Source organism: Triplophysa dalaica, chromosome 13 (assembly GCF_015846415.1).
Source record: "Triplophysa dalaica isolate WHDGS20190420 chromosome 13, ASM1584641v1, whole genome shotgun sequence".
NCBI lineage: Eukaryota > Metazoa > Chordata > Actinopteri > Cypriniformes > Nemacheilidae > Triplophysa > Triplophysa dalaica.
The window spans coordinates 7140833-7154665 of record NC_079554.1 but is presented as its reverse complement, the minus strand read 5'-3'; the positions used below and the strand labels follow the sequence as shown (position 1 = coordinate 7154665).

Below are 13833 nucleotides of genomic sequence, written 5' to 3'. Positions count from 1 at the left end.
TACGTATTTTCCTTTGAGCTAAACTAATTCCTTGACTGAAATTGACGTTTTAAATAACTCATTTCATGTATTTGATCTTGATAGATCTGGTGGAGGATCTTATTTTGGTGAGTTAAACTCATCCTTATTTTAACATGCAGCTAAAATCGCTACACGGCATTGATTATTTAACCAACGTTGTAACCGTGCAACCGTTGCATTAATGCAGGATAATGTAGGACGGATGAAAATCTTTGTTTCGTGGTATTACACACAGGAAAATATTTGCCTTAAACGGATTTGATAGACCTGATCAGTGCATATAAAATGCAACTATTCACAAATCCACTTTTTAGACGTGACCTCACAAAAGTAAAACAATTGTAAACGTTTTCTAATCCTGCTTACATTAACCCAACTCTGTGAACAAAAGTATTCTGGAATGATTTCCAGGGATGGATTTGATAGCGATCCTGATTCCACATTTGCCATGTTCATTATTGATGATCTCAACTTGCTGCTGGCAAACAGAGGTGTCAAAGTGAGCCCATCAGTCACTGTTATATGGTTTAATAATGCAATGACAACGATGGCTTACTACAGATGCTGTTTTCCATTGTTGATGTCTTGTTAAAATCCAAATGAGACCTATTTTTAAGTAAAAAAAGATCTTCTTAATGCAGGGTGAGACTTCCCATTAGCAGTTTTGGAAAAGAAAAAGTGGAAGTCACGTCCCAGGGTTGAGACATAAAGGGTTCATAAATGACGTGACGGATGGCTTCGTGAAATCTAATTTTAAACAAACGCTCGTTTGAAAGAACGCGAACCGTGCACGATAGTACCAGGAATGCGCATTATAACGTGGATGCGTGTTGATTAGAAAACCTATCAATGATTTTAAAGATGCTCTGTGACACCGGGTTTGGGGGAAAAGGTAGACTTCATGTTTGTGTGAATCTTCAACATTCCCCGAGAAAGTGAAGAAAACGCTGGATTGACATTTTCGGTAATCTGCTGTATTTAATGAGTTTGAATCCCAGTGACGCTTTCATAGGCCGTAGCGCTCTAATAACGAAAGCGCATGCCTACAAATAAAGATATTTTCTTGTATATGGGTGTGTTGGTATTCTTTTCACCACCTAACCGATGAAATCAACAGCACCTGGATGTACACCTACTGAAAAAGCAAACTCTCTGTTCATTGTGAACATGGCCTGCGACTTCTAGCGAAGCTAGAATATGGATTACAAATCACGTTTAGAAGCTACAGTATGCCCGTTTCACTCTTTCACAGATGCAACACGTGTTGGGGGTCATCCGAAAAGGTTTACTGAATCCTCACTTTCTATAATTGCCTCAAGATAACTTCATTTTGACTTTTTATAGGAACAAACGGGTGACTTTTACCACTAGGTGACCTCTACCGCTGGAGGTCGTCATCGCGTCAATCATTCTAATAATTACGGAATGGTGACATTTTTACAGTCTCTTTGTGTGACGCCTTACAACGTTCAATGACATTTGTTTGCACAGCACTTTTAAAAAAGTGTTATTAATCTCTTTTTAAACTGCATTTTACTTCCACGTAAACTGACCGATAATCTGATACAATGTCGCTTCATTTCATTTTCCCTTTACCGCCCTTCACCACAACAGGGCGCTTTTTCATAATTGTGTTTTAGCTGCTGAATGAAGCTTTTCTTTAGGTTCAAGCACATAGGCTGATCTCAGAGCACATTTGCTTGGGGAGTGCCTTAAAAAACAGGTTTATTTTGCATTCTGGCATTGTCACTTAACTCTTGAAGTAGCTTCCATTAACTAATATGTGAATATAGCCTATGTTTTTTTAACAGAATATACATATGAAGAGACTGGTTCCAACACGAGATAACACGTCACGTTCATTTTTTATTGTGCATTCCGATTCACATGCGTTAATGTGCTAAGATGAATTTCTTAGGGAGTGCCTTGAAGAAAGCTTATTTTTCACACACAGTTTTTCACTTAACTCTTGCAGTAACTTTCTTGAACTGATATATACCGTATGTAACGGAGGCCAGCTAGTGAAGAGAGGCTCAGTTGGTGTGGCGAAATCGATCATCAAATGTTCAGCGAAATCACAAAGACCAAAAAGCCAAGTTTCAAGGGTTTAAATCTTGAATTTGTTCGAACAAGTCAAAGTGAGATATACAGAGTTCATCTGAAGATGTCCGACCAGTACATATCTGACTCCATCTTTTATACATTGTTCTCACGTTGTTCTCACCGTTTAGACCAGGTTTAAATCAGGTTTCACATGGCATCACCTATTTTTGTAAGTCCATCCTTTTCTGACCTTCCACAGTTACATGTCATGCTCCATATATCAGTATTTAACTGTGGAAAAAACTTTTAAAAGCTTAAAAAATAAATGCACATACATCCAGTGGTGTAGTCTACGTGATACGCAGGTATACGCCGTATACCCACAAGAAAAGATCAAGAATTTCCGTATACCCACTTAAAAAAGCGCAAGGTTACGTAACAACATCGTTTGTGTCAGAAAAGTACGACCCACTGACTTTTGGTGCAACCAGGAGATATGAAATCAAAGAGATCATTAAAGGCAGCGTTTAGACTATCAGTGTTATCGTAAGCCTGCCCCCGAAGCTACTGGCGCTTCGTGCAGCTGCAGCAGGTGTTACAGATAATGAGCCCGACGAGGCTCATGCGATGCTTTACGCGGGGTCCCCAATCCTCGCGTTAGTGTTCAGGGGTCGCAATGTGCACACTGTTCGCCCGTGTATTATACTTTCTGCCTTTAACTCACCCCACTTTTAAAACCACTGTGTAGTCTTTAATAAAACAAGCATATTTGTTAACATTAACATAACTGCAAGTCATATTGTGACTGCTGGCATATTAAATTGTATCTAACTAGCCAACTTCACAAACGTTAGTTTGTGTGTTGAATCAATACATGAGGGAGAAAGGGAGAGATAACTTATTCTACAATGTTTATAATTGTTTTAGATGATAAGAGATGAGAACTCCTTACAAGCCTTGTGAAAGTCAAGCTAGAGACACTGCCAGCAATCTATAGGTGCAACAGGTGCTTGATAAAAGTGCACAAATGTTCATTGTTAATTATTATAGTTCACTATCAATGTCAATAATAGATGCAACTTACATAAGTGTGTGATAAATCTAGTTATTAGGGACGAGTATCAGAGTTTGATTTTAACCATTTTTTTCAATATGATTTACTGTAAGTCTCTGACTTGGCCTTAGTTAAACTAAATCAAAATCTAAAGTTTATACTTTCACAAGATATTCTTTACATGATGTAGTTGCCCTGCTTAAAAAAACAATAGAACCCTGCCCAAAACACAAGAGATGCAGATGGGAATCAATAGAAAAGGCATAAAATAAAAAATTATAAAGAAATGTGTTTCATAATGGTATTTAAATGGAAACCACTAGAATGTATGTAATACTATTTTTAGCAGGATGGGTTTATGTAGAATTACTTAATAGCTTTTCCCGTGGATCACTAAGGTGCATTGAAAATTGCCAGCTGATAAAACCTGTGCTTTAGTGACTGTATACATAAATAAAACTCTTAACTGACAGATTTAAAACGAGCAAGTCCCACAGCTGTCATTGGCTATTGAAATCTTGCTTGCAATAAATCTTTCTTGATTACATATAGAGGCATACTCTATCCTTGCATTCGTGAGTGTGGTGGTGCTCATGGGTTGTCGACCTGGGACGGATGAGTAGGCTGGGGGGAATCATAGTATACTCACTACAAAAAACTAGACTACACCACTGCGTAGAAGTTAGAATGGTTCAATACGTGCAAGCTCTATAATAATATAATATATATATATATATATATATATATATATATATATATATATATATAATATTTTTTCTCGCGTACATTCGCTCGCTCTTGCGCACACTCACTCCCTCTTGCGCAAACGCACTCCCTCTCGCGCGTATTCACATCATCATCTCGCATGTATTCACATCATCTCGCGCGTTTTCACATTATCTCGCTCTTATTCACATCATTTCGCGCACACTCACTCCCTCACGGGCGCGTTGACTCCCTCTCTCGGCATTTGCTTTACTTTTGTCAACTTCCGCGCCTCATAAAAGACCGAAGCCTGAAGAATGTCTCCGTTAGTGGGTCGGGGAGGGAGGTTTACAGACTGCGCCTCTCTTCACTAGCTGGCCTCCGTTACATACAGTCCAGCCCGAAATTATTCATACCCCTGGCAAATTCTGACTTAAAGTTACTTTTATTCAACCAGCAAGTTTTTTTTGGACCGGAAATAACACAGGCTTCTCCCAAAAGATAATAAGACGATGTACAAGAAGCATCATTGTGGAAAAAATATTTCTCAGCTTTTATTTACATTTGAACAAAAAGTGGCATGTCCAAAATTATTCATACCCTTTGCAAACTGTCGCAGTATATGGGATAGTCCAAAGTTCTATACCATTCCAAATAGTCAAAGCTGTTCTAAAGCATCCTAATTACCCTGATTCATCTGGAACAGCTGTTTTAATCAACTCAACTGGTGAAAAACAGAAGCTCTCTGCTGTTGGTTTGTGGACAGTCATGGCTAAGACAAAGGAGCTCACTGAGGACCTGCGGCTGTGCATTGTGGCTGCTCACAAATCAGGAAAGGGCTATAAGACCATATCAAAATGTTTTCAAGTTCCAGTGGCTACAGTGCAAAGTATTATTAAAAAAATACAAGACTTTCCGCACTGTGAAAAATCTCGGAGTACGTGGTCGGAAGCAAAAAGTGACACCTGTGCTGGCCAGTAGGATAGAGAGGTAAAAAAGAATCCAAGGATCACCACTAAGGCCATCCTGATGAATCTGGGCTCTGCTGGTGGCAACATCTCAAGGCAGACAGTCCAACGGACACTGCACACCGCTGGGTTCTACGGACGCAGACCAAGGAGGACACCACTTCTCCAGATAAGGCACACAAAAGCCCGCTTGGCCTATGCAAATGCTCATCTGGACAAAGAAGAAGACTTCTGGTCTTCTGTTTTATGGTCCGATGAAACAAAGATTGAATTGTTTGGCCACAATGATGTAGCCTTTATTTGGCGTAAAAAAGGAGAAGCCTACAACCCTAAGAACACCATCCCCACTGTCAAACATGGTGGTGGGAATCTAATGTTTTGGGGGTGTTTTTCAGCCGGTGGACCAGGGAACCTAATCACAGTAAAAGGCACCATGAAAAAGGAGCAATACATCAGAATTCTCAACAACAACATCAGGCAGTCTGCAGAGAAACTTGGCCTTGGGCACCAGTGGACATTTCAGCACGACAACGACCCAAAACATACGGCAAAAGTGGTGAAGAAATGGTTAGTAGACAAAGACATCAACGTTTTGCAGTGGCCCAGCCAGAGTCCTGACTTAAATCCAATAGAGAATCTATGGAGGGAGCTAAAGATCAGGGTGATGGCAAGGAGACCCTCCAACCTGAAAGAGTTGGAGCTCATCGCTAAAGATGAATGGGCAAAAATACCAGTGGAGACATGCAAAAAGCTGGTCAGCAATTATAGGAAGCGTTTGATTGCTGTAATAGTCAATAAAGGCTTTTCTATTGATTATTGAGAAGGGTATGAATAATTTTGGACATGACACTTTTTGTTAAAATGTAAATAAAAGCTGAGAATTTTTTTTCCCCACAATGATGATTCTTGTACATTGTCTTATTATCTTTTGGGAGAAGCCTGTGTTATTTCCGGTCCAAAAAAACTTGCTGGTTGAATAAAAGTAACTTTAAATCAGAATTTGCCAGGGGTATGAATAATTTTGGGCTGGACTGTATATATCAGTTCAAGAAAGTTACTGCTAGAGTTAAGTGAGAAAGTAAGTGTGGAAACTAAGCTTTCTTCAAGGCACTCCTTAAGAAATTCATCTTAGCATATTATCTTATGTGAATCGGAATGCACAATAAAAAAAAAGGAACGTGTTATCTCATGTTGGAACCAGTCTCTTCATATGTATATTTTGTAAAAAAAGTATATATATATATATATATATATATATATATATATATATATATAGGCGATATATATATATATTAGAAAGCTACTTCAAGAGTTAAGTGACAAAGCCAGAATGCAAAATAAACCTGTTTTTTAAGGCACTCCCCAAGCAAATGTGGTCTGAGATCAGCCTATGTGCTTTTGTGCTACAGAAAAGCTTCATTCAGCGGCTAAAACACAAGTATGAAACAGCGCCTTCTAGTGGCGAAGGGCGGTAAACGGTTACTTAAAATGAAGCGACATTGAATCAGATTATCGGTTTGTTTACGGGAAAGTAAAATACTCCAGTGATAGAGGTCACCAAGTGGTAAAAGCCAGCCGTTTGTTCCAATAAAAACTCAAAAAGAAGATATCTAGAGACAATTGAAGAAGTGAGGATTCAGTAAACCTTTTAACATGACCCCCAACACGTGTTGCATCTGTGAAAGAAGAAAACGAGCATACTGCAGCTTGTAAACGTGATTTGCAATCTATGTTCTAGCTTAACTAGATTTTCTAAAAGCCATGTTTCACGATGAACAGAATTGTAATGTTTACAATGTACAAGCAATATATTATATGTTATAATACTTTCGTCTACCCATAGGTGGCAGTGTAGTTAAATGTATAAGTGTGTGCAGCTGGGTGGATGGACATGTCTATATGAATGGCAAGAGGAAGTAAAGGAAGTACCCCCCTACCGTGAATGGCTCTTGTTAGAAATTGACTCCCATAGTATTTATTTTCCCTACTATGGCAGAAAATTGGGAATGCGATTGGCATGATGACAGCCATTTTTCCAAATATCTTCTTTATCTTCTTTGTGTTTAACAGAACAAAGAAATCTATACAGGTTTGAAAGAACCCGAGAGTGAATGAATGATGACAGAATTTTACCTGTTTGGGTAATTTTTAACAGAATACTTATGTTCTATTTTCCATGAATTTTAACAAGAGCAAAAATATTATACAACTTAAATAACATACATGTCAGGGGTAAAAAATGAGAAAATGTCATAACAAATAAATAAAGACAGCTAAAACATAAAACACGTACAGCTGCCTTGCTTTTAAAGTTTAACATTCTGCTTTAGTTTTGACCTGTGGTTTCAATAGTGCAGACAGACCCCACTCTATGGTTTAGACATGACGCGAGCCCCTCTACAGGTCCCTCCCCAGCTTCCTGTATCAATAAAATCAACAAAACAACCGCACTACTCGCACTCAAGCCCATTCACAAGGTATTTTGATGCTTTGCATACATTACTAATTGTCTGTAAAATAAATCGCAGTTTAAAAAGTGTTGCAATGCGTGAACATCGTCATGGTTCATTGATTTACTTTTCTGTAACGTTACTGAACTTTTAGTTGAAAGTTAAAACACCTCTTTTTCGAAATTCACTGTTTTACGATAATATTATTATTATAATTACAATGTTTTAACAAGAGCAACATGTTTATTTGTGTTTATCAAAAGTTCAAAACTAAGATAATGTAGTTTCTTTGCAATGTTGTCATTGAAATACATCCATGACGGCTTAAATTTGCTAGTGTGGTCATTTTTAATTACTGCTTTTTATGATAATTTTTTTGCTTTGGATAATTCTTAAAACGAACCCAGTCTTTTAATTATCATCCTAACATATCATAGTGAAAAGGTCTGGGCGTATGGAAGTACTCACTGTTACAGTGCAATTACCATATTTCACAATAGAAAAGAATGAAATGCATTTGAAAACAAATACACAAACCATGTTGTTACGATGAGACGCGACAAAAGACAATAGAACGCATTAGAACACGACAATCCCAACAAGCCGTGTGTAGTGTTGTGTCGCGTCAATATAATATATAATTATATATTTTTTTTAAATTTAATATACAGAAGTATAATAATATATTATATATGTGGACACATAAATGTCTTATTTAGCCTATAATAACTGAAAAGGCAAGAGTGTACACTGCACAGGAAACTGGTGTAATATGTTATAGCTAAAACCCAAAAAAAGGGGTTTCTACAAAAATCATGGATAATCCTATGGAATCTTAAACAATAATTATTGATCTTCGTTTAAATTAGAAGATTTAGAAGAACACAGTGAAAGGGAAATTGCACGTCTGTAGTGATGGCAAATGATTAAACATGCTTGAAATCTATAACAATTAACTGTCGAATCCACCCTAAACCAGTGCCCGCACAGACAAGCCTTCTCTGTGAGACTTCATACACACTCGATTGGTTACATAACAGCTTGTTTTTAAATGAGACCGTTGCTATAGAGTGACTGTTGCTGGAGAACTCTCTTGCATTTCTTTATATTAAAGACCTCAGACAGTCTTCCAGTTAATGTGAGGATTATATTTGTCTTATTCAGTGTTTAGTTTTCAGCATATGTCTAGGATTTCTGTTTGGATTGTTCTATCATTGATATCTGGTATGTGCTTCTTAATGATTAATCAACTGCTGTAGATGTATGCCAATGTGGATTCATTGAACAGTTTGAATGATTCCTTCCTATTTTTATATTTATTAAAATCATTCAGTGCTGACAGTTTTGCAAAGCAACATGGCTAAGCGTGTTGCTGTGATTGGAGCAGGCTGTTCTGGGCTGGTCTGCATCAAATGTTGTTTGGATGAAGGGATGGAGCCAGTGTGTTTTGAAAGCAGTGATGATATTGGCGGACTCTGGAGGTTTAAGGTCAACGTTAAACATTTCAAATCTCTGATTCTAAAGTTTACTCAACTCAACTTTATTTATATAGGGCTTTTTACAATTTTTATTTTTACAAAACAGCAGTACATGAAACATATTGACTATGAGCAAAACATTAAAGTTATACTTTATTATAAGTAAAAAAAATTGAACACACACACAATATAAACACACACATAGGTTCATACACACCCACATACAACTCAATGCACAGAACACGAAATACAAAATTTCTTTGTATTTTCATTTTCGTAGATTTTCTTCTATCATGTCTCTAACCAGTTGTCTGTCCTGCATGTTCACAGGAGACACAAGAGATGGAACGCACCAGCATTTATCGTTCTCTTATTGCGAACACCTCAAAAGAAATGATGTGTTTTAGCGATTTCCCAATGCCAGATCATTTCCCAAACTACATGCACAACTCTCTTGTCGTGCAGTACTTCAGAATCTACACAGACCACTTTGACCTTCGCAGATATATTCACTTTCAGGTTTGTAACATTCCATTAAAGGTCCTATTGACAGAAATGCAATATAATGTAACTATGTCTTCAGAGGTGTATAAAGACGTTACATAAAGAAGCGTTTTGTTTTTATTAGCTTAGTAGGAGTTATTTCTACATACGTGGCTCCCCTTGCATGGAATTTGCCATGTTGTTTCTACAGTAGCCCTTAACGGGCAAACAGCTCTACAGAACGCATTTCATATATACTGTATGTGAGGATCTCAGTACATACCATAGTGCTTCATAAAGGGAGGGGGAGTGAGCCATTAGCTGCTATTCGCAACCTCACCGCTAGGTGTGACTAAATGAGGTATCACTAGGTATGACTAAATTTCATACACTGAATCTTTAGCAGGTGACATGTGATCTCAAGCACTTTTATATTCAGGATCTATCATAAGTTAGAAAATGTCTTTATGTGTTTCAGACTACAGTACGCAGTGTAAGACAGAGGCCTGATTTCTCAGCTTCTGGTCAGTGGGACGTTGTAACCACAGGCAGGGATGGACGAGAGGAAAAACATGTGTTTGACGGTGTGCTGGTGTGTACAGGACAATACACACAACCTACTACACCGGCCTTCCCAGGTGCACATCTTATATATCACAAATAGGTCACAAAACATTGTTAAAATGTTTAGCTGACAAAAACAGATTCATGTTGGGTGGCTTATTGTGTGCCTTGGAAAATATAAATTTATGTGGTGTATTATTTATTTATTCTGTGTGTGTAATAGAGGGCGTTTTGTCACAAGGTCTTTATCTCAGTAACAATTCTGTATTTTATTTTTTGGTTGTTTCATTAATTGTTTGTGTTTTATAATTGCTTGGCTGTTTATATTTATGTAATAGTTTGCAGAGGTGGACAGTAGTTAAAGTGATAGTTCACCCAAAAATAAAAATCCTGTCATAATTAATTCACCCCCTTGTCAATTTAAACCTTTATGATTTTCTTTCTTCCAAATTCTTTCTTTTGTGTCCATACTAAAGAAGTGAATGGGGGCGAGTATTTTCAAAATATATTCTTTAATGTTCTGCGATAGGACGAAAGAAAGTCATAAAGGTTTAAAATGACAAGGGGGTGAGTAAATGGTGACAGAATTTTTTTTTTTTTAAATTTGGGTGAACTATCATTTATAGGGTGACCTTGCACACAGCCTATTATTACGTTACTCAAGTACATTTTTCAAGTATCTATACTTTATAAGAGTGTTTTTACTTTTGGGAAATTTACTCAATTACATTATAAAGCACGTGCCATGCTTTTTTACTCCAGTGCATTTCACTTTTTTTTACTCATAAAAATCGTTTTTTAAAAATCCATTTTTGAGTAAAAATACAGAAAGTATTAGATTTGTAATGTACTGAAGTATGAAAGGTTGAAAAATGAAACATTTATGTAATGTATTCATGAAGTGGAGTAAAAAGCATGGTGCTTTATAATATAGTGAATTGAATAAGTGATACTTGAAAATGTACCTTAGAGTTTTGTGCTCTGCGGAAGAAAGAAAGTCGTAAATGTTTGAAATGACAAGCGAGTGAGTAAATGTTGACAGAATTTTTATTTTGGGGTAAGCTATCACTTTCAGTACTATCCACCTCTGATAGGTTGTAAAAGTCAGGTTAATTTGACTTTGTACTGTGTGATTACATAGTCAATGAGTGACAACACAGTTAATTTATATCACTATTGTTCAATGTTTAATTTCAGGGCAAAATGGATTAAACATACATACTGTATATATAAAACAGAGACAGAGAAGATAATGTATTGAAGAAATTTTATTGTGTCATTTGTTTTTTTACAGGTGTTGATTCTTTCCCAGGAGTGATTGCCCACAGCTATGATTATAAAGACCCTGATCTTTACCGTGGAATGAGACTTGTGATTGTTGGGATTGGAAATTCTGGAGGAGATATCGCTGTGGAGCTCAGCAGACTGTGTGAGAAGGCAAGCAATTTTAAAATCTTATTCAGATACAGCGACTAAAGATGGCTGACCACCATACAAGCTTTTGACACAAACATTTAATTTCCCTTTCCTACCTTCCTGTGGTCTTCCTATTCTTTTCTCTAGACCTTCCTGAGTACCCGTACAGGGGCATGGATCACAGGTCGCGTGTTAAATCGAGGGCTACCTATGGATATGATGCTGGTTAGGCGAAATCTGGATCTGATTTTTAACCTGCTGCCTCGAGCTGTGATCAATTGGATTGGGGAAAGAATGCTCAATCAGAAACATGACCACCAGCTGTATGGACTACAGCCTAAATATGGGTGATTGGCTGCTGCTCTGTTAAACCACAAAACATGATTTTAGGATAGTCAATCCAAAAATGGAAATTACAATTGTCATTTCAAACTTGTATAGCTGTTTTTTATCTGCAAAATGCAAAAGAAGATACAGTATTTTGAAGCATGTTGGTAACCAAGCAACAGCCGTATCCATTCACTAATATTTTATGGACACAGAACCAATGCAAGTCAACACTTCCATTGTTCATTTATCAACATTCTTCAAAACATCTTTGTTTGTTTGTGGAGAAGAAAGAAAGTCATGCAGGTTTACAATGACAAGGGGGGTGAGTAAATGATGACAGAATTTAATTTTTTGGGTGAACTATCACTTCAAATTAAACACAACTGAGAATTTCATCAAATCTCCTGACTTATTTATAAACAACTTTCAAACATATTAAGTCTTAAAACTGCTATTTTGACAACATTTGTAGTATAGCTGCATTTAAACTGCAATAGAACTTAATCTAATCTGCTAATGCTGTTGATTTCCTAATTTCAGAGTTTTTGACCAGCGTCCTATTATCAACGATGACCTCCCGGGACGCATTCTGGTGGGAGAACTGGTGATGAAACCAAATCTGCAAAAATTCCAAGGCTCGACACTCATGTTCAATGATGGGACAGCGGAAGAAAATATTGATGCAGTTATCTTCTGTACAGGATATAATTCAACGTTTCCCTTCCTCCCTTCCTCCTTAAACTCTGGCCCTGATGGAGAACTGACTCTCTATAGAAGAATCTTTCCCCCATCTCTAGAGCGCCCGACACTGGGCATCATGGGTCTGTTCCAGACCAAAGGGGCGATCATGCCAGCTGTAGAGTTGCAGGCACGCTGGGCCACAAGGGTCATCAAAGGTAATCTGCACAGTATTACTGTGATGTTTTTTAATTCTATGAAATTGTCCTTCAATTTTTTTAAAGCATTACAAAAGAATCATGGGTTTACAAAGTTGTGGTTTAATGTTTTAATTTTCCTTTTGACCTTCAAGGATTAAACCATCTGCCCTCAGCAGTGAAAATGCACAAAATTATTGAAAAAGAACGCAGAGCAAATTTAAAATGGTAATTCCTCATAACCTTGATTATTTAATCTAAATTTAACCGGCCTATTTATATTAATATTTATTAATAGGCCTAAATGACTTTCACTGCTTTAATCATTTCTCTTTTTTCTCTCTATAGTTACCCTTGTCCAAAGCAGGCTGCCCTTCAAGTTCCCTACATTCCTTACCTAGACACAATAGCCAAGGAAGTGGGCGTATGTCCTAACATTGTTTGGCTGCTCCTAACAGACCCTGCTCTGGGTATGAGGGTTTTGTTTGGTCCCTGTACGCCCTACCAGTTTCGGCTTAGCGGACCAGGTCATTGGAGAGGTGCTCGTCAGGCTATTCTCACCCAATGGGATCGTGTGGCCAAACCCATGAAGACACGCCCCATTCCGGAAACAAAATCCATCAGTTTGTTGTATTGGCTGGGTCTGGCAGGAGGGGCTGCAGTAATTTGTATCATTATGGTAAAACAAAAGAAGATCCCAGTCTTTCTTAGAAACACTTATATTCCATAGACAAACTCTCTACTAAAAAACTTGAAAGACCGCAGTTTACGTTTGGCAAATGTATTAAGCTTAACATCTGTTTTTAGACTCCAGTGTACTGCATTTGTTTGGCATATGAACTTAACAAGTTAACATTCACCTTCCTTAAAAAACTTGTATGACCATTAGTCTGTGCCTAACACAAAATCATTAGAAAAATGTCTGAGCATTCTTCTTATAAAAAACAGTGTAATAAAACAGAGTTGCAAACTTGAAAACATAGTCTGTACAGTACATTTGCATGCACATGTCATAAATAGTGATTTTGGACAATAACAGCAGCAAACTGAAATAAGCTGTTTCATATGAACCTGAGTGCAGACAAAAAAGAACATAAAGTTATAATAAAAACTTCTAAAATGATTAAACAAATATATGCTTTGAAAAGCAGAAATATCATGTTTTAATTTTAGAACAGTGTTTCAGATGGTGCGTATAGGATCAGACATTTTTATTTAATTCAATTTTTAAGCAAGATCATTTTATGTGCAGTACTAAATGGTGTCCCTATTCTTTGAAAACTGTTTATTATGTAGGGTAAATAAAATGTGCACTGTTAAGATATAATTTAACGTGCAATTTTATTACACGGTTGAAAACAATAATAATTTTTATATGTTTTGTACAAGTTTTGTCCCATTCGCTGTGGTGTTACACCAATGGCTGCCAGACCTTAAGGAAAGTGG

The 13833-nt window shown here is 37.1% G+C and overlaps 1 protein-coding gene across 3 annotated transcripts; it reads left to right on the top strand.

Annotated features, from left to right (window-relative positions):
• The first annotated feature begins 7137 nt into the window (after nucleotides 1-7137).
• On the top strand, nucleotides 7138-13546 carry si:dkey-239i20.4. Of its 3 annotated transcripts, none has more exons than XM_056765353.1 (9): nucleotides 7138-7268; nucleotides 8575-8729; nucleotides 9050-9238; nucleotides 9681-9840; nucleotides 11061-11203; nucleotides 11330-11529; nucleotides 12053-12408; nucleotides 12543-12615; nucleotides 12736-13514. In XM_056765353.1, the coding sequence occupies exons 2-9, from the start codon at nucleotides 8598-8600 to the stop codon at nucleotides 13115-13117; spliced, it is 1635 nt and encodes a 544-aa protein (XP_056621331.1). In that variant the 5' UTR covers nucleotides 7138-7268; nucleotides 8575-8597; the 3' UTR covers nucleotides 13118-13514. The 3 variants fall into 3 exon arrangements, with proteins under 3 accessions (XP_056621331.1, XP_056621332.1, XP_056621330.1); XM_056765352.1 differs by lacking the exon at nucleotides 7138-7268 and adding an exon at nucleotides 8406-8465 and having other exon boundaries at nucleotides 12736-13546; XM_056765354.1 differs by lacking the exon at nucleotides 8575-8729 and having other exon boundaries at nucleotides 7162-7268; nucleotides 12736-13545.
• The last annotated feature ends 287 nt before the right edge of the window (nucleotides 13547-13833 follow it).

Bases quoted from the DNA above. Each gene is read 5' to 3' on its own strand.
- si:dkey-239i20.4 (XM_056765352.1), top strand. From the start codon at position 8,423: ATGTCTAGGATTTCTGTTTGGATTGTTCTATCATTGATATCTG. The intron at 9,841-11,060 runs GTGCACATCTTA...GTTTTTTTACAG, and splicing joins TACTACACCGGCCTTCCCAG to GTGTTGATTCTTTCCCAGGA. The intron at 12,616-12,735 runs GTAATTCCTCAT...TTCTCTCTATAG, and splicing joins CGCAGAGCAAATTTAAAATG to TTACCCTTGTCCAAAGCAGG.